This window comes from Bidens hawaiensis, unplaced genomic scaffold (genome assembly GCF_021521415.1).
Source record: "Bidens hawaiensis isolate Kalapana, Puna unplaced genomic scaffold, B.hawaiensis_p1.1 tig00036452_1, whole genome shotgun sequence".
Classification (NCBI taxonomy): domain Eukaryota; kingdom Viridiplantae; phylum Streptophyta; class Magnoliopsida; order Asterales; family Asteraceae; genus Bidens; species Bidens hawaiensis.
In genome coordinates, this window is record NW_027505414.1 from 59,119 (window position 1) to 80,605 (window position 21,487).

Below are 21,487 nucleotides of genomic sequence, written 5' to 3' on the forward strand. Positions count from 1 at the left end.
GCAGACGTCCCTGTTTAAGGTGAGTCTTGCGGGTCCAACTGGGCTCTGCTGGGACCTACCTCTTCAAGTCCCCCCAGTCCAATGTTCTTCTCATGAGTGTTTAATAAAGTGAGGTGAACTTTTGGACTTGAGCAAAGGGTTTTGAAAAGGGTTTTGTAAGGTTTTCCATGGGGATTCTTTCCGCGGAAGTCCTTGTCACTTGCAGAAATGCCCGAGTTTCCTGCTTGGTCTTTGGGTATGATGCGGGTAGGTCTGTAACCTCCTCGCAAGTCAGGAGCATTGAGTCCCAGTTGTATGGATTTTCCATGAGGTTTTGGTAGTTTTGAACATAGTGATCAATTATGTTAAGACCACCAATTCCATCCTGGAGCTTCAAACAACGTAGTTCTCGACGTTCCCGCTATGCGGGGATGTTATTTCCGTTTCCGCAAGCATTGCCCAGAAGATCCTTCTTGGTTTCAATTCCCAGCGGAGCGCTAGGTATGTGAAGGGTTTTGCCTTAACACTGTACCTGCGCTCGTCTTACGGTTACTTTACTTCCAAGGTATTCCTGGCGTCAATTCCCTGCGGGTGCTAGGTATGTGAAGTGTTTTGCCTGAACACTGTACCCGCGGCCGTCTTATAGTTACTTGGTTGCCGAGGTACTTGGCTTCAATTCTCTGCGGGTGCTCGGTATGTGAAGGGTTTTGCCTTTACACTGTACCCGCATCCGTCTTACGGTTACTTGTTTGCCAAGGTTTATTTGGCTTCAATTCCCTGCGGGTGCTAGGTATGTGAAGGGTTTTGCCTTTACACTGTACCCGCATCCGTCTTACGGTTACTTGTTTGCCAAGGTTTATTAGGCTTCAATTCCCTGCGGGTGCTAGGTATGTGAAGGGTTTTGCCTTTACACTGTACCCGCAGCCGTCTTACGGTTACTTGTTTGCCAAGGGGTAAAGGGGTATTTTCCCGCTTACTTTTTAAATTTTCGAATTTTGAATTTTGAAATTCGAAGAGTTGGTGAAAAGATCAGAACAGTCCAAACCTCTGAAACGTCGTGCGACGGTTTCTTCTGACTGTGTCAGGACGTGCAGGAAGTTATGGTGACGTGACAGAACATGGTCATTCCAGTCGCTTTTTCAGGCGCGTGGGCGCGATTTTTCGGGCGCGTGGCCGCGAAATTACTGGCACACGTCCTTTCAACAGCTGTTGCCAGCTTGCTTTTTGCCACGTGTCATAGTTTCATTGCACATTCGATTTCTCTCTCCTCCGCATTAAATTCACCGCATTAATTGCGATTACTATATAAAGGGGGAGAGGGTTATTTGCAATTCACACTTTTCACTCTTCTCTTCATCTTTAAGGCGATTTCCGGCAAATACTCCTTTATTCAATCGAGCATTCTCTCGAAATCGTTCTCTTCTTCCTCTGCAAGATGTCTTCTCGTGATGCTGAAGCTATAGCTGACGACAGGGGTACTGCTGGCGAGTGCCAGTGTGCTCTGCCCGGCGATCAGTACCGGTATGTTGTCAGGAAGTTCATGCTCGATCATCTCGAGCCTGAGTTTCCTGAATCCCACCAGACCGTGTACGATGCCCCCAGAGGCAAGATCGGGGTTTATGCTGCATTTTTTGTCTATGGGAATCTTAGATTCCCATTGACAAAATTTGTTTACCGTGTCCTTGAGAGGCACGGTGTTCATTTGACCGAGCTGCACCCCATGGCGATCGCCAAGATTCGCCATTTTGAGTGGGTGTGCCGGATTTTGGGCATCGAGCCCCATGTGGACCGCCTGATGACCTTCTATACCTGGAGGTGCATCCAGGGGTGGTACACCTTGACGACCCGTATTAAGGGTCTGAAGATTTGCGACACCGAGCGCAGTCTTCGCGCGTGGAAGCAGGAATTCTTCTACATTTCTGCCCGCGCCATCCCCCTTGCCATGAAGTTTAAAAATGGCCAAGCGATACCGAGCCTTCACGCCCCCAACTACCAGGAGGCGGAATGGTTTTCGAAGATATCCCGGATCCAATCTCCGGTTTACCGGTTTGCGGAGTCCGGGATGGTCATGTTAGGGATGAGCCGGGTGTGGAAGGATGCGTCTCAGGTTCCCATCCTTCTCGAATACGGTTTGAACTCTATTCCCTATGGTATGTCTTGTCTTTCTTTTTGATACGCGTTTGTCTTCTAACTGTTTCTTCTTTCAGAGGGAAATGATTTGGAGTCGCTTCTGTACCCGCGGGAAACCGACGGTCCTGCGCGGATGGGTACTCGTGCTCTGGACGAGGGCGAGTTGCCCATCCTGGAGCAAACGGCGGATCGGTTTGTGGAGGTCTATCCGCTGGGCCACGAGATCCTGAGCCACCGGCGGCCAGGTAAGGCGATATTCTTTCCTCAATCCCTCAATGCTGTACCCGCTGCTGGAATTCCTGACCCGTCTTCTTCTGAGGAATCCTCAGATGCTCCTCCGTTGGTGCGGAAGAAGAAGGCTGCTGCCGGCGTGAAGGGGAAGGAGAAGGCCTCCACAGCTAATCCAGTGGTTCTATCTGACTCGGAGTCAGATAGTGAAGAAGTGGCGGGGAAGCCCGGTGGTGAGAAGACCACTGCTCCGGAGGCTACGACCGTTACCTCCGGAGAACCAACGAAGAAGACGGTGACCGGTACCAAGAGGCCGGCTCCATCGGGTTCCTCCCCGCCCGTCCGTACGTTCAGGGTCAAGAAAACCCGTAAGTACAATCATAATGTCTGTAGATTTATCACTTCATAAATTTAACACTTTCTTCTTTGTGCAGGCGTGGATGTTGACGCATTCCGGGGTGAAGCGCAGGGGAGTACCTCCCCGCCAATGACGGTAGGCTCGGTCAGCCTTCCTGAGGCGTCGACCCAGGCGCCTGCGCCTGCATCCGCTGGTCCAGTTGCTCGTTCCTTTGAGCCAACTGTTCCGGCCGAGATGACGTCACCGTCGGCCGTGAGTGCGATATTTACAGCATCCTTCACGGAGCCGGCGGTTACTGCTGCTGCTGACGAGGCGGCGACCGCGGCGGCGACCACAACGGCGACCACGGCGGCTGCCACCATGCCCGCGCCACCGGCACCGACGGCCGGACCATCAGGTACGCGCAGGGCTTCCCGCCGATCTTTGCCACCTTCCCGTCTGCCTGACCTGTTGGATGGATTTTCTTTAGGTTCAGGTGATGGGTTTGGCGGCTATCGGCCTGTCATTGACCCTACAGGTGCGTAGGGTTCCTTTCTTTTTCCCTTATGTTTTTTTTTATTATCTTTTCCTTACTGCTTTTGTTTCTTTTGCAGTGTCGGATTCCAATGAAGTGTATGTTCCACGATGGAACATCCGCCGAGGAACAACCCTTCGCACACCTGTGGAGTGCGTGGACTGGGCTCGCCACGCTGCTCCCCCCGGGTGCGTTGGGGGAAGCCATGGTTAGCTACCAGGAGGGTAGGCTAACCAATGAGCTTCGGGTTCTCCAGGCCCGGATGCAGCCGCGCGTCGAGCTGCTTTGTCGTGAAAACGACAAGTTGAAAGCAGCTCGCGCCAAGGACGTATCTGAGGCGCGTGCTCTTCGGGAGGAGAACCAACAGCTGGCAGCAGCTGCCGCCGACAAGGAGAAGGCCTTCAAGGCCCTCGAGGTTGAAGTTCAGGCGCGACTCGAGGCCCGTTCCAAGGCTGCCCAAGCTGTGAATGAACAGCTTCGGCTGGCCAGGGAGACTGCGCGAAACGCAACCGAGAGGGCTGCCAAGGCTGAAGCCGTTGCTGAGCCTTTGCGTGTGGAGAATGAGGAGCTCAAGGCCAAATTAGAGTCTCTCCAACGCGCTCATGATGCCTTGGCAATGGAAGATGCCAAGAAACTCCAGGAAATCTTGGACCAGAGGGGGGTGCTTGACCACACCGAGCAGAAGCTTAAGGGCGTCGAAGAGGCTGCCGCAAAGGAAGTTTTACTTGCCAACCTTAACAAGAGCGAAGCCGAACGCGCCCATAACGAAGCTCAAGCTGCCCTCCAATGGCTTCTTCGAGAAGCGTTGCCTCAGGTATGTTTAGCTTTATCTTCACGCTTTTCTTTTGTAAGAAAAGGTTCTAATACTTGTATTTTTTCTTTGTAGGTTGTGCGTCGGGTCTTTTCAGAGACCTCTTACGATGATGCTATGAGCGCAGCCCTCAACGCTTCTCATGAGGATGGGGAAAAGGCCGGCTTCCTGCTTGGTCTAGGGTTTGTTGAGAAAGGCGTCCCGCCTTCCAACTTCCCTTTGTTCGATGTGGATACCGAAGCCATTTATGACCAAGCATTGAACCAATACGCCGCCTTCCCGCATCCAGTGGTGGAAAAGGTGGACGAAGTAGCTGTTGCTGATGATGGGTTAGCTGTCCTCAAAGCGTTCCTCGAACCACCCCGTTCTTCTGACGGAGCGGGTCCAAGTGGAAGCGGCCCTGAAGCTTGATCCTGAAGATCCCTTCCCATTGCTAAGATAGACTTGTATAGTTTTATTCTTTTAGGCGGGTAGTTACCCGGCCATTCTTGTAATATATTATTTGGAATATTAATCTTTTTGCTAAGATTGTTATTTCCTTCTCTGGGTTCCTTGCTTTATAAACTTATGACTTGCATACTTAGTTTAAATTAGCAATTTTCCAAGTGTTTAGAATAAGTTAACCTTTGAACGTGGTTGATAATGGGTTAAAGTTTCGCTTCCTCCTTCGTGATTGTGCGGGTAGAACCGTCACTTGCACTTGGTAGGATGGCTAAACTTTAACCTTCATCTGACCTGCGTGTAGGTTTTCCTTATCTTTCTTCGAAATTTCTAAGGCATTATGATAAGTTAACCTTTGAACGTGGTTGATAATGGATTAAAGTTTCGCTTCCTCTTTCGTGATTGTGCGGATAGGACCGTCACTTGCACTTAGTAGGATGGCTTAACTTTAAACCTATATCTGACCTGCGTGTAGGTTTTCCTCATCTTTTGAGGATAAGTGAACCTTTGAACGTGGTTGATAATAGGTGTGAAGTTTTGCTTCCTCTTTCGTGATTGTGCGGATAGGACCGTCACTTGCACTTAGTAGGATGGCTTAACTTTAAACCTATATCTGACCTGCGTGTAGGTTTTCCTCATCCTTTGAGGATAAGTTTTGAACCGTTCGACGCGCGGTTGTCAATAGGTTATTGTTCAGTTTCCCCATTATGATTCGTGCGGATAGACCTGCACTTTCATTTTTGGGTGCTGAACCTCTCCTTCAACTGACCTGCGTGAAGGTTTGTCACGTTATTGGGTTCGTGCGGGTAGGACCGCCTTCCCACGCAATTAATTCACGTAATTATGCGGTGAAAACCGGCATATTAGTGTTCAGAAAAGTATAAATGTAAAATCATCAGCTTCGATGTTCTAAAGAGAATCATTTCCATTAGAAGTGGCTCTTGGCCTTTTCTTTACAAATTGGAATTGATTTACATGCAAACTGTGTAAATGAGCTCCCTTCCATGTTGGGATGGGAGCGCCATCGAGCCGATACGCACCTGGTTCGGGATCTCGTTCTTTACGCAGCATGTAGTCTCAATGTTGAAGCTGGAATTTTTCGTTTTCCCCAGCTGGGGTTCTACACGCATCCGCCTGCTCAGCCTTTATTGCGCCACGAGGTGTGCGAGCGTCCCATCTCTGACAAATGCTTCGACCATGTCTTTTACATCTATGCATTCTTCAGTGTTGTGGCCCTTTGTCTTGTGAAAGTCACAGTATTTGCTCCGATCAGCATCGTGACGATGTCGGATTATTGGAGGCTTTGGCCACGGGAGCTCTTCAGTGGCGAATATCTCAGTGACGCTTTTGGTGAGTGGCGTCCATCTGGAGTTTCGGTGCGGCTGTACATTATCCCTTCCGCCCAACCGATGTTGCAAGCCGGATGAGGTGTCAAAGTTTACCCTTGACTGCCAAATGCCTAGCTTTCGTTTTTTATTTAGTCGGGCTGTGAGGACGTTGTCCTCTCTCGTCCTCTGGGTGTAGAGGTTTGTGCTCTGTGGGAGATCTTTACCCAGTTGCTTCTCCGTTTCCGCATAGCGTTTTGCTGCTGTCATGATGCCATCCCATGTGGATGGCATGCCATCTTTACCCGTTAGGGTGCGGATGAGCTCTGGGTCATGTGCGCCCTGGATGAAGGCAGCGCGAACAAGATCTTCGCTGATATTGCCCAAACTTAGCTTCTTTGAGTTGAAGCGAGTGATGAAGTTTGGCAGAGATTCATCTTCCTCTCGTATGCATTTGAGGATTGTCCATTGCTCCTTGGTATACTTCCGTTGTTGGCTGAAGTGTTGGCTAAACTTCTGTTGGAAGTCTGCCCAGTCGTAGATGTGGTTGACCGGTAGACGATCAAACCAAGCTCTAGCAGCCCCAACAAGCGTCATTTGGAACATGTAGCACCACGTGGGTTCCGTCCAATTGCTGACGGTTGCCCCCGCTATGAACCTGTTCAAATGATCGTCTGGATCAGATAAACCGTCATATGTGCCTATGTTAGGCATTTGTTTGGCACTCTTTGGGGCGATTGCTTCCGCAATGTCCCTTGCAAACTTGGACGTTCCTGCATTCGCAACGTTTGGTCTGAACGTTTTGGAGAAGTCTCGTGGACTTCCACCTGTGCTTTTTGGTTTGAAGGCTTGTCCAAAATGCCTTTTCGGTTGGGATTCCGTTTCCTTACGCTTCCCTTTTGCCCTATGGCGAGGGTTCGCGTCGGAGTCGGATTCCTCCGAGTCATCCTCCCAGTATTCGAATTCGTCGGCCTGTTGCACGGAACGCAAGCGTTCGTCCAACTCAGCCTGGAATTCCTTTTGTCGTGCCTCCGCCCATGCCTTAACTTCATCGAGAGTCTGGCGGGGGAGTCTTCGTTTCTCAAACTGGGTATCGGTGGATCCCAGTAGGCGGTCATTTACTGCACTTGCCCCAGCTTTGGTAAGTGGGGTAGTGTTCGTAAAATTTACTTCACTTGCCCCGGCTTCGGTAGCCGGGGTAGTGTTCGTAAAAACTGTGTTGCCGGTATTCCCCCCAGTAGCTGGGGTTGTGGTTACCGGAATTTCTCTAACCATCTTTGTAAAAGTTTGAAAAAACTGGAGAAAATTGTAGTTCTAGCTTTATGCACGGATGGCGCCAATGAAGAAACACTAACCGGACCCCGGACAGATTACTGGTAACCTGGGGGTTGGATAGCTGTTTCCCACGAGGGGTTAGACCCTTGGAAGATGGTTCTTCTGATAACCTGCAAAACAGACACCGTGAGCTCGTCACTGAGAAGGGGGGGGGGGTTCCTCCTTGTGACCACCCTCCGGCGTGAGAATCAGACTAGATTGCTCTTTAAATATAAAAGTATATTAAGAGATTGCTAGAGCAGATATCAGGTATATTCTGATGATATAAGATAATGTAATGTTGAGATGATCATACCATTTGGGGTATTTATAGCCGAAGGTAGGTTTCCAAGGAGGTATGGCCGGCTGCTACAGTGTTCCTGTTCATCAACAGTAGCCTACGCACGTGCCCTGCTGGTAGTTGGTGGGTAGGCAGCGGCTGATAGTGACCAGGCCTGCTGTGTACTATTCCCTTTCCACCAACTGCCGGCTACGCACGTGGTATGACAGTAGTTGGTGAGTAGGCAGCGGCTAATAGTGATACAGTACAGGAGCATGCTGCTCGCCATACTGTATCAGTGAGCTGTCGTATCTCTGATCAGATCTTTCGCCCATACCTCGTCAGGTACAGTAAAAGATCCTTCAGTATACGGACTGGCTTATTTGGGTGGGAGTATTCCCCCTCCCGCCTCTGTGTGGGATTGCTCCCGGCTTGGCTCATTCCTTCAGGTGACACTGAATGATCGAGAGCTAAGTGCCTTGTGCGTGTAGCCATGCTGCGCGGGTGGCCTTCCCTAATGGCTTGTATCCGAGGCTGCGGGGACAGGCGGAGTCCTTCACCATTGGGAGGCATTTCCTGCGGGACCAGCTTGCGTACTGCGCGTAAGGACGTCACGTCTCTGAGCATGGTTGGTTCTGCGGATCCAGTTGGTCTCTGCGCAGACGTCCCTGTTTAAGGTGAGTCTTGCGGGTCCAACTGGGCTCTGCTGGGACCTACCTCTTCAATATCGGTATTGAAATTTGAAAGCAAGATTATGGTACCGTATTAATATCGAAACCTTAAGAAATTAGTACTGAATTCGTATTGTGATATGTGCTTCTTCTAAATTCCCTTTTCGGTTATGGTTTTATCCATGTTTCTCACGTTTACTCTTTTAGTGTTTAGTTCCTAATTTCTTATTCTTGTAACCCTTTTTTAAGGAGTTTAGGTTTCGTACGAGTGAATTATGAAATGGAAGTCTGAAAATCTAATATCTATCTCTTTTGATATCCTTCAACCTATTCTAGTACAAGATATCTAAATCCAGTTTGATACACATCATGGTACCCGTTTCGGTGTTTGCTCATCGTTAGCGAGTATTTGGTCGGAAACATTATACAGATAAAAGGATGCGAACAAATAAACCTGAAATATAAAGGAAAGATAATTTAAGTTTAGTAGACAGACATTGGCGAAACAAAAAACAAAAAAAATGAAAGAAAGAAAGAAAAAGGGGTGGAGTACTGGAGTTCGAATCCGAGTAGAAAGATGGGAATACGCATCCATACTAGCTGGGGCATGACCATTTTATGTCGACTTCCCTTCTAAAACTGTTTAATACAAAAAAAATATATATTGGTGGGACTCAATGATAAAAGTTGTGTAACATGCCACATCCACAAAGGACTCATCATCATCGAAAACGTTTTCCACCATCTTAGACATGATGAATGACTAATCACGTTAATTTGTGATATTCGTCCTAACGTACCAATTAATATTGTTCATTTAATGCATGAGAGACTAATAGTGTTGTCCTCAAATACCCTAAGACTATTTTTATCAACAACCCAACCCAACCCAACCCAACCCAACCCAACATTTTAATAAAAAATTAATTTCTCTCTCTTTCACATACACAACCCAACCTAACCTAATTTTTCATTTGCATTCACAACCCAACACAACCCAATTATTTTAATACATATATCTTATTTAAGTTTTAATTTATTCTATAAAATTTATTGAAATTAAAAAAAATGTTTATTTTTTAAATTGTATTATTTTAAGTATAAAAAGTATTAAAAAATCTACGTTAATTAAACATATATTAAAAAGATAATTCAAGTTACAAGCATAACACTGAATTTAAAATTACAAGTACATAATATGGAAACAACATAATTATTCATCAAGGTGAAATTTTTGCCATATATGCTCAATCAAATCGTTTTTAGAGCATTATGAGACTCTCTATTGTGAAGTTGTGCTCTGTTGGTCATATAACTTGATAAGTTTGCAATTCGTTCGGTAGAGTATTGGAAAGGTTGTTCATCGTCTTCAGTAGAGTTTTTTCGTTGCTGATTTGTAGGCCTATCATTAAGAAATTCAGATGGATCATAATAGTGAAGGTATGTATCTCGTTCATCCTCAACTATCATATTATGGATGATTATACATGCAATCATAATTTTTCCCATCAGATCCTTGTTCCACACAAGACATGGATGTCGAAGAAATGCAAACCGAGCCTGTAGAACTCCAAATGCACGTTCAACATCTTTTCTAGCAGACTCTTGATATTGAGCAAATAACTTATGTTTTCGAAGTAGTGGAGAAGTTATTGACTTGACAAAGGCTACCCATGAAGGATATATGCCATCAGTGAGATAATATGTCCTATTATATTCTCGGCCATTCACGCGTAACTCACATTTGGTGCTCGACCAGACAATACATCAGCAAAAATAGGAGATCGTTGAAGGACATTAATGTCATTGCACGAACCTAGTGTTCCAAAGAATGCATACCATATCCATAAGTCATATGATGCAACAGCTTCTAAAATAATCGTTGGTTTACTGCTTCTACCTGCATATAGAAAAGAAATTGTTTAAAAGAAAAAAAAGAAATTGTTTAAAAGAAAAAATGAATGCTTAAATAACATGTGGGTTGTGACCCAAATTGTATTCTCAACCGGGCCATAAGGCTTTCTCAATTTTTAATATTATTTTCTTTTGTCTTCTAGTGCACAACCCAAACATTGGGTTGGTGATAAAGAAAGTCTAATGGAGACTTCATTTGAGGTCACACGCTTTAGAAATTCTATTACCCAAGAATATTTAAATTATTAATTAAGTTCTAACATCAACGTTTAGTACGTGATTTTGAGGTCGAACATTTCTTACGTTTGTTCTCTCTTTTGTGAACGAACGATTAAGGTGTGATAACTAAAGTGTGAAGAAGTGTCTCCTAACCAATGAGGAAGGGTTAAAAGAAATATGTATGATTAAGGATGTGCATGCCTTGTTAAAGGTATGATATCGGTAACTTAATTCTTGTAAGGATGTTGTATACATGTAAATGAGTGTTTGGAAATGATCACGCGTTAATCGAGCATTATCAAGTATTGTATAAACTTACATATCTATATTTATAATAAATTTTCTATGTAGCAATGTCATCCCTATATCATGATGTTTATTGAATATATTCTTTAGGATTAAGGATATATATATATATCTATATCTATTAATATTATTAATGTGTGGGTGAAATAATGTGTGTTAACTGAGTTATATTGTGTGTTTTGTGCGTTTATATGTCTTGGACACAATTACTTTGAGCGGTTTTACGTTTACAGGTGAGTGGAGCTTAAAGGAGCTAAATTGGAGTATTTGAGATGGAGTGAAAATGAGGATTTTATTATGTGGGGTGATAGAGAATTTGAAGACGAAGACGTGGCCGAAAACAGAGCGTAAAACCGAGCTATAACGAAGAAGTTATGGGCAAAACAGTATGGTGGGGGCAATCATCGTAACCGTAGGGTATGGTCGCCTCGGCGGAAAATTGTAATTTTGAGGTTTTTGACTACTATTTAAGTCCGGTTTAACCCCATGACGGCTATGCTTCATACCCTAGCCCCTTTGGACGATTTTGGGGCCATTCTTCACCATCCTAACACCTTCCAATCATCAATTCTTCCATGATTTCATCATTTCAATCCATAATCAAGTTAATTATGATGAAGAGGCAAGGCTAAACCACTCGTGATCACTTTAGGTGTAGGGTTTTGCATATGAACTGATTATTTTTATGAATATTACATGTATTTGGAATTTAATTTTGATTAATCTTTTGGTTGATTAAATCTACATGTTTATTGGAACTGATTAAACAGTTGTGTTTCTCGGACTTTCGTTTATCATCAATTATTTGGTTTGTGTTCATCAACATTTAAGAATAAGTTCTTATCGTCGTTGAACCGTTTACCATTAATTATTGATAGATGCTAAGTTTTATATTAATGAACTGGTAATTAGATAGACCGTGTTCAGTTGTGTCAATTCTTAGGATTAAGTTATGTGAATCATCATAACCAAACTATTGTGTCTAGTAATCATTTATCTATTCTAATAACAAATCATGTCTATGTGATTTCCCGACTTGTATAAATTATTGTCAGTCAGTTTATTGCATATCCCGAACCTGAAGTGTAGTCACTGTTTTCTTAAATTATTTTACAACCAAATTAATTTCCAAACCGCTTGTATCATTTGTCTGTCTAGTTTAATTAATTAGTGAACAATGAACTATAGTAGCATTTTCCACTGATTCCCTGTGGATTCGACACCTTACTTGTCCTAGCTAATAAAGGTAATTTATAAATGTTTTTGATTGACCTTTCGACATCGATCAATTATTCGTTGCAAATAATAATTATGATAACTAAAGATATAAACTAATATATCTTAATTTGTAATAACTAAAATGAAAATGTACATAATAATATTAAAAGAAATTATGTAGATATTTAAAAGAGTAAACTACGGTTTTCGTTCTTGTGGTTTGTCTAAATCCGCGATTTTAGTCCAATAGTTGTAAATCTGCGATTTTCATCCCTTGGTTTCATTTCACTTGCAATTAAACCCGACTCCACTAACCTCGTTAAGTCTGATCGTTAAACCCATCAGCATGCCCCTCACGTAAGGGACAATTATGTCCTTTTTTCCCCAAATACACCTCAGTCCATCAAACAAGGGGCTTGCGAATTAGGGTTGGGGTTTATTTGGGGCGAAAAAACGTGAGGGGCACGCTGATGGGTTTAACCCATCAGACTTAACGGGGTTAGTGGGGTCGGGTTTACTTGCAAGTGAAATGAAACCAAAGGGACGAATATCACGGATTTAAAACTGTTGAAATAAAACCGCAGATTCGAACAAGCCACAGGCTTGAAAACCGCAATTTACCCTATTTAAAAACATCAATATGTCTTTGAAGTTTATATGCCTTGGTGGATCTTGTTTTTACCATCCTTAAAAGTCCATACATAGATTAATCTTCTTAATCTCATTTATGAAAATCAACAACATTTATATCCATGATTTGACTTTGTTACAATTATGTTACACGTTTCTGGACTGTGATCTCACAAATTCATACCAAATGTCTGAAATTCTTCTTCCAGATATTGTGACAACTTCAGCCTTCCTTTGGTATGATTGGAAAATTTATATAAATCAGTTGGCCATCAAAAGTCAACCAATATTCATCCTCCTCAAAGATAAGTATGCCAGAAGACGGTAACCGAAAACCATAATCCCGAGTGCAGTAGCTTCCTTCAAACCACTGTCTAGTTTTATTCCATCAATTACAGGACTAATGTTTTCATATTGCACTTTCAAAAGTAATCTGTACGTGTGATAATTAAACGACAAGTAACGTAACCACGCTATGAATATAGGAACATCCTGCATGCAGACATAACACCACCTAGTCCATTAATTTTTATTTTTTGATTATTTTTATTTTTAATATTTGTCTTACCTTCACAAAATACCCACCAGCCAACATAAAAGCCATTACCGTTACAGAAGCCAAAGTCGTTGCCTTTTTCAAGTCGGTCAATGTCGCCCCTATAGCCAACCCAAGTCCCTACATTATTATTTAACCGTGAGAACCTATTACCAGAAAACTCAAAGGACCCACTCAATATCCTGCTAGCAAATGGGATAAGATAAAATACAACTAACACTGGACACGTGGCCTTGGGGCTAAAGCCAAAAAACCAGTGAAAATTGGATTTGAACCTTGAAGGTTAATTAATTCATATTTGGGATTATGGTAACCATGGTTAGGGAAAATGGCATACCTGAGCTGCAACAATGCATAAGAAGACAATAACCATGGTTAGGAAAAACGACTCAGCGGTTAGCCTTAAGCCCGCCATGAAATAAACTACAAGGAGAAAAAGCATCGGGAGAAAAAAATCAAGTGGAAGATCACTTGTTGTTCTCGCCATAAAATATGCACTTAATCTGTACATATCTGCTGCTCTTTCTTTGTTTAACATAGCTCGTTCTTGAGGGAATGTGAAAATTGCGGTAAAAATGGGAAAAAACGCCCAAAACACAGCAATGAAGAACAACAATCCTGCCTGCAAGATACAAACATTATATAAATAAAAAAGGATTTTAATTATATGTTTTTTATATTCTTTTAAATTGGAAAATGTTTTGTACTTGGTTATCGAGTTCTTTGGGGCTACGAACTTGTGTTTGCCACCATAAAAGCCCCAAAATAACCGCGGTCACAAGAACTTGTGTGATTCTCAACCAACTAAAGTAATCATGTTGTCTTTCTTTAAGTCCTCTCCGAAACAATATAGAATATTGCTCTTCCCAGCTAGCTCCCCATTGCCGCTTCATTGACTGAACATTTGACTTTATATCGTCGTCAAGGGGTGCAGGAATCATAAGCTCTTTCTTTGTTTCTTCCGCCACTCGTGTCTCGTATGCCTCCACTAGATACTGGAATTAAAAACCCGAAATATATATTTTTTTTAAATTATCATTTTTAAAAGTTAGATATGTAGCATGCAACATGCCGCATTATATCATGTTGCACTGTAGTGCGTTCAACATGCTACAGTGCAGCATGGTGTAGTTGCACTGCATCATGCAACATGCTGCATTGTAGTATGCTGGATGCTGCATGATTAAATGTGACTTACATCATGTACAACTGCCGGTGTTGGTTTCCCGCTTTTTGTTTCTCTTTGTGAATCTCCTACCAAGTCCTCTAACTCTGGAGGAACAGAAACTTCATTCATGTTCCCGTTCGCAAGATCTAGCAAAAACTCTGCGGGATTCATGGCTATTAATGGAGAACATCCTATCGATGAAAAATATACCATAGCTTCTGATGCTTTCCCAAAATACAACAAATTTCCTTTCCCGAGTAGGATTAGTTTGTCGAATTTGTGGAAAAGTCGGCTCGATGGCTGATGAATGGTTGTAATCACTGTCTTTTCTGTCTGTAATCAATAATAAAAGAATGGAGATCATGTGATTAAGGATTTAAGATTATATCGAGTTATTTTGAGTGTTTTCGGATAGCGTTTTATCTTAAACTAATCAGATAATATAAAAAACCAAGTTTTGGGTTGTCATGTCTAACCAATTTAAAAACTAATCGTGTTCTAGTTGACTTGTTTAAAAGTGTTTGTTTGTGGGTTGGCCTAACCTGACCCAGCCCGTTTTGACCCACACAAGCATACCTCAGCTATGTCTTGTATCAGTTCAATAATCCTCAAAGCAGTTGTTGAGTCTAAGCCAGATGTAGGTTCATCAAGGAACAAAAGAGAAGGGTTGATTATTATTTCAAGTCCGATACAAACACGTTTTCTCTCTCCACCCGAGACTCCCCGAACAAACGAGCCGCCTATCATTGTATCTTGACATCTGTTTAAGATATAATTAAGTTAATCTCTAACTTGTTACTTAGTTATCATCAAAGTATAAAATTATATAGATATGTTTCACTCATAGTTTATAATTTTATTAATGATACTTTGTTGCAGTTATAACTATTTACAGAAACCTACAAAGTTTAGAAAACTTTACCTTTCTAATCCAAGTTCACGAATTACATCCGATGCTCGTTTTTCTTTTTCTTGTTTGGTTAACGTCTTTGGTAGTCGTAAGAGAGCCGCGTATGTTAATGTTTCCTTCACGGTTAGATGAGGAAATAGGATATCGTCTTGAGTCACAAACCCGATCCTGCATAGACATTTTAAGTGCGTATTGAAACCGATGATCTCATTATTACACTACTATAGGTAGGAGTCATTTACTTAGTCATTTATTCAAGGGTAACATGAATACTTATTTTCCCTGTTGGCATGATGTTAGATTTTAGTTAACTGTCTATATATTATTTGTAATAGTGCCCTCAACAATAAATAATAAGATTTTTTTTACAAATAATAAAACATATTTGTATTATTACAACTTTAAACAAGGTAATAACATCCAAAAAGAACACAAACCTGCTCTTTAAGAGCTTAGAATATGGCTGGTCATTGTAAGTGATTGAACCCTCGGGATGAGGATCGGTTAGCCTGCCTCCGAGTAAGCTTAGAAGTGTCGTTTTTCCACTTCCTGAGGGCCCCATTAACGCCAAAACTTCTCCGGGATTCACCGCACCACTTATCCCGTTCAATATATCCTTCTCTACTGTTGATGTCATTCCTTTTATTACTATCTTGTATGACACTTCCTTAAACTACATAATTAAGTACATGTCATACAAAACAAGTAAATATATTATATAAATGGTTATACGACTTATAATAAGCAAAATGCGCGATTGAAACCATTTTTTATTAGTGTATATCGGTTTAAACTAGTCTTGTACACAAATATCATGGAATATGAGACTATGTACAAGACTAAACCTGTTTAATAATTGGGTCGTGTAGATCTCATATTTAAACCGACATCCTTCCGTGTCCAAATGAGAGATTAATCTGTTTGCAAACATGGGTTTGAAAGCGGTTACATGGTTTGGTAAATGGTAAAGATGTGTACTTATAAAACTTGATACCTTTAAGAATACGGGCAAGGTGGGTTCGGTTTGAAACTTCCTACGTGAGCCGGCTTCGATGTCTTCAACTGTTAGAAGCATATTAATGTCATACATGTGCTACAAATTCATGTTTCTTAATGATAATTCTTTTCATGGTTTTGTTATTAGTTTTCATGGGTTTGATTATTACATTTATGGAATGCAAGCTAACATTCATACAGTACGGTATTATGTGTATTCATAAATTAAAGATAACTATAAGTGTATTAGTTTTGAATTCATGTATTAAACAGGGTGGAAAGTATCAATACATAAAACTGTTAAATATATATGTACTTCTTATAGGTAGAAAAATCTATATCTATAATATATATAAACGAAAACCCAAAAATCCTATGTGTCGCGATGTGGTCGCTCCCCCCTTTTATGGAAGCCATCAGATTTCTTGATTTTTAAATGGAGGCCTCTCATTGATTTAACCCAAAATCATGGGTATTGGTCTTACCAAAATCAGATAGCTCTTGGGTTATGACATCTCATTAAATTAAAACTTAATCTTAACAATTATTTAATATGAAAATCCTACAAAATAGGAATACAGTATACTAAAATTTAATATCCAATTTAAAAGAAAAAGATATTATATATAATTAATAAACAATTTTATAGTAAAAAACATAAAATGGGTCACCAAATCCAGATAGCTTTTAAACGGGTTATAACATATCATTTATTTATGAAACCCTAAGTATATTATTAACTTTCTTACAATAAAAAAAATTAAAATCCAAAAAATAAATATTAAAAAACAAAAAATGTAAAACAACCATTCTCTCAAGCCATCAGATTGCTTTATTTGTAAATGAATGCTTCTCATGCATTTGACCCGAATTCACGGGTAAATGTCTCACCAAACCCAGATAGCTCTTAAACGGGTTATAACATCTTATTATATTAAAAAATAATCTCATCAAATATTTGATATGAAAATCCTATAAAACAGGAATATATTAAAATTAATATCCTATTTTATTTTTAAAAAAATATTATTTATAATTAAGAAACAATTTTATAATAAAGAAAATAAACGGGTAATGTATCACCAAACCCAGATAGCTTTTAAACCGAATTATAACATATCATTTATTTGTGAAACCATTTCATCATCAAACCTCAAGTGTAAATTATTAACTTTCTTACAATAAATAAAATTAAAATCCAAATATAAATTTATAAATATTAAAAACGAATAATGTAAAACAACCCCCATAATACGGGGTATAAAATCTAGTGTATTATATACTGACTATAAGAACAAAAAATATGTAAAAGTTAATAGATAATTGGGTTTCTAAAATACGTTGATTAATAGTTAATGTAATTTGACCTCTATTTACTATTTAACAAAAAATTAACTTACATAACTAGATTTCAAATTGTTTTTATATAAAACATAATTTTAAATAAATATATTTTATTAGTATAATAATTTATTTTTGAATAAAGAGTTAAGTGCCATTTTAGTACATGTGGCGCGTCCAATTAGCAACTCTAGTACGGTTTTTGAATTTATTGCAAATGGCTACATCGCTTTTCTAAAACGTGCAATTTTAGTATTTTTTTTAACCCTGTCTATTTTGTCCTTTAAGTCATGGGCAAATTAGTAATTTTGATTATTTAATTTATTTTCTCTTTTAGTTAAGTGTCATTTTCATACCTGTGGTTATTCAATTACGCAACTTTAGTACATTTTTTTTGAATTTATTGCAACTAGATACTTTAATTAGTTTTGGATAAGCAGGCAAACCAAGAGAGGCATTACATATTACATTAACTAAGAGGTGAATTACGATATATAGTTTTGTCCATGGGATTCGTCAACCATCATTCATCTACAAGTTTAATTGATGTTATACTAAGAGGTGCGAAGTTGTGTGATTGTTATTTGGTTTGATCATCCGATGTGTTAAAGAGCTACTGTTATCATACCGAACTTTTGAAAATAAAAAATCAATGCACATAAAGAAAATGCAAAAAAAAATGGCTAAGATGAACTCGGATCTTGAGCTACTAGAATAAATTAGCAATCAAGAACAAAAGGCTAAAAAATACGTTATATATTTCATGGTTGTTTTTCGTCTTCTATCATGTATATAGTTATCTTTTAGTTGTAATATGTAATATGTAATGTCTCTTTTAGTTTGCTATCTATCCAAAACTAATCAAAAGAATCAAGTTGCAATAAATTCAAAAAAATGTACTAAACTTGCATAATTGAACAAACCACATATATGAAAATGGCACTTAGCTCAAAAGAGAAAAATAATATAATTGAAATTACTATTTACCCTTGACTTAACGGAAAAAATAGACGGAGTTAAAAAAAGTATTAAAATTACAAATTTTAGAAAGGTGAGATAGCCATTTGCAATAAATTCAAAGACAGTACTAAAGTTGCCTAATTGGACAAACCACAGGTATTAAAATAACACCCTTAATTGTAGAATAAATCATTACTAAAATATGAAAGGCATGCTTAATAAAGCAAAGAGTTTGGAAAATTAAAAAGAAAAAATACAAAGACGACACATGATATAAAAGACATCTTTTATTTATTATATAATGTAGAATTAAAATAAAAATAATTATAAACAAAAAGTAATCAATTCATGACACTTGCTGTAAACATTAGAATAATAAATTATCTAATTAGGCAATGTTTGACTGTTTGGTATGTAAAAATGGGAGGTAAATGGAATGGATTACTACGAAGGAATGATAAAAAGAGTATTTGATTGATTCATGAAATGAAATGATTCAAATTTATTTCATTCCTTTTAAAATATCTCAAATTCATTCCATCCACTACCCTTGTTTTTATTCATTTCATCCTCTCTTTTACCCTACATCACCCGACCACCGCCGCTAACTGCCGACTCTGGCCGCCGCCACCCACCGTCACCACTGCCACCATCATCACCGCCACCGGGCCACCCACAACCACCACCGTAACCACCGCCACCGACCGCCACCGTCGCCACCCACCACTACCGCCGCCGCCGCCACCGCCGCCAACTGTTGCCTCCAATCATCGCCGCCCACCACTGCCGCCCACCCTTGCCATCTGCCACTACCAACACCATTGGCCCCACCACCATGGGTCACCGTCAATTTTATTTTATTTCTTAATCTTTTTTTATGCCAAACAACACAAACTAATATTTTATTTCATTCATATATTGTAACCAAATAAAATAATAAAATGGCAATGATACATTATATTCCCTCATCCATTTCGGAACTTTAACCACACGGTTGTCGTCTTGGTATAGAGATGGAACCCACAAAAATGAAAGAAACAGAATAAAAGGATCAAACTTTTGATCCAAAATCTTGAAACAATGAGTCTGTTTTTTAGCTTACAAATTTATGCATATGATGGACCACTTTCTAGATAACGGGGCCCAATTATGTTATCAAAGGATACATGGGCCTGCTCTAGTCATGCAAGTAGCTAGCTGGTTATAGTTGTATTATAGTGTGCTATACTATATTTTAACATCAAATTAATAGGTTTTCTTTTTTCGTTTAGCGTTGAAAGAAGATAATATTACTGATATGATTAAGTCGAAGGCGTTAAAAAGAAGATAATATTACAAATATGATAAGTCGAAGGCAACGACGCAATAAACAAAAAAAAAAAAGATGAGAACGACTATTATACGTTTAGTAAAATCTTTTACTGTGTTTAATAGTAAAAATCTAAACACATGTATTATCGAATAAACTTTAAACCTTACATTTTGTCAACGTTTTTATTAGCATTTTAAATTAAATTTAATAGTTAAAATATAAAAAAATACTATAAAAAATCAACATACTTTCTATTTTTTTTCTTACAAAACCCTTCAGCAACTTTTCGTATAAAACCTTCACATGTGGAATTTGAACACTATTGTGAGAAAAAGAATATTAAACAATTCGGAGCCGATACTTTCGTATGTTTTTCTTACATGTCGTTTATTTATCCTAATTGTTTTTTAAAACAATTTGAATGGCCTTGTTCTAAATTGTTTTTCTAGTACACAATTTTGTTTAGCTGAATTTCAGTAAACACGTAGAGTTTACATCGAAATACAAAGCAAACAGGCAACAAGTTGCACTGCTAACTCTTTTTGTGTTCAATTGTGTTTTAAATAAAATTTCATAATTGAGTTTAGATTTAACTTATAGATAAACTTTTATATACAAAAATTTGTCAAGAGACTTTTATGAGAAAACAAATGATATGTCAGTTTTTTTTATGGTATTTAATCAAAAGCTCAACATATAACTAATAACAAAGAGAAAACGTGTTTAAAAAATTTCAGAAAACAACATTAATTGTTAAGTCACTTTTAGCTGCCTTTTTATCCTTTTGCCAACCAAAAGGTTTGATAACAAGGGACCATGTGAATTAGACAATTGCAAGGTTATCCTCATTTTCTTCCAGCTTTAATGAGAAACCTGCCTTCAACCGTAAATTAGTTTGCAAAACAACTAATGTGACCATGCCACCCTTATGCCATTGCTTTAATTACTTGTATTTCAAGCCACTAAAGTTGATTGGTATTTTAAATTATCCCCTTTATGTCAAGGCTAGGACAAGTGGCCAAATACAATATCACATATTAACATTACTTTCCACTCACGTCATGCATGTTTCTCAAAATGTAAAGTTATATGACTAATCAAAAAGTTAGAAAACAAAAACACTTACGTATATCATCACCACTAAAAGTTCTTGAATCAGCAGTATCATCAGGAGGCATAGTGAATCCCGTGAACGAGAACGAAAACCCTAAGCTCGCACTCGAGGCTCGGCTTAAAGCGGCCCCACTACCAACCTCGTCTATTTCAAACTTCATTTGATCACTTCTTGTCTTTCTAATGTGTGTGCCACCTCCACCACTTCGTCCTGGTGACGTGAGCACCATTTGTCTGCTAGACTTTCTTGAATGGGTCCCAACGCTAGGGGTGCCGCCACTTTCTCCACCACCGGAGCTTTCACTTAACATTTGGGCTAGTTGGTCGGATCGTGTTCTCCATAGCCCTAAATTGGAATTTGGTTTCTCCATGTTTTCCCTATTTTGGTGATCAATAATAACATGTCAATGACATATAGAACACAATAAGATAAAGAAAGTGTCTACTTATTTTAAAATAACCAAAAAGAAACTTTAATGAAAAACTATTTGCACTTGAAAGAGTGTTTGCATATATATTTACACTTGAAAGAGTGTTTTTATACATATTATGGTGTAGCATGAAATATCATAAACTCTTTACTTACCAAGAAAAGGAGTCAAAATGAGGGAGAGAGGAGACCCAAGTGAAGTTGAGTTCACTTGCTTTGCTAAGGTAGTTTCAACTACATATCCCCTTTTATATAAAAAAAAGATACCAATTATAATCAAGTGTGAAAAGACCCCATTGCCCCCACTCTTTATATTATTTTAAGACAAGAAATGAAATCATAACATCTATTATTGTGAAAGTA

The 21,487-nt window shown here is 39.5% G+C and overlaps 1 protein-coding gene across 1 annotated transcript; it reads right to left on the reverse strand.

Annotated features, from left to right (window-relative positions):
* Nucleotides 1-12,477: 12,477 nt before the first annotated feature.
* Nucleotides 12,478-21,092, reverse strand: LOC143613040 (ABC transporter G family member 22-like). The gene is made up of 10 exons (XM_077086867.1): nucleotides 20,708-21,092; nucleotides 15,967-16,034; nucleotides 15,410-15,645; nucleotides 14,985-15,140; nucleotides 14,639-14,822; nucleotides 14,093-14,395; nucleotides 13,602-13,889; nucleotides 13,232-13,516; nucleotides 12,907-13,014; nucleotides 12,478-12,830 (listed from the first exon to the last, which is right to left on the reverse strand). The coding sequence occupies exons 1-10, from the start codon at nucleotides 21,063-21,065 to the stop codon at nucleotides 12,618-12,620; spliced, it is 2,199 nt and encodes a 732-aa protein (XP_076942982.1). The 5' UTR covers nucleotides 21,066-21,092; the 3' UTR covers nucleotides 12,478-12,617.
* Nucleotides 21,093-21,487: the final 395 nt, after the last annotated feature.

Bases quoted from the DNA above. Each gene is read 5' to 3' on its own strand.
- LOC143613040 (XM_077086867.1), bottom strand. From the start codon at position 21,065: ATGGAGAAACCAAATTCCAATTTAGGGCTATGGAGAACACGATCCGAC. The intron at 16,035-20,707 runs GTAAGTGTTTTT...TGCTTCTAACAG, and splicing joins TTTTAGTGGTGATGATATAC to TTGAAGACATCGAAGCCGGC. The intron at 15,646-15,966 runs GTATCAAGTTTT...TTAATTATGTAG, and splicing joins CCTTGCCCGTATTCTTAAAG to TTTAAGGAAGTGTCATACAA.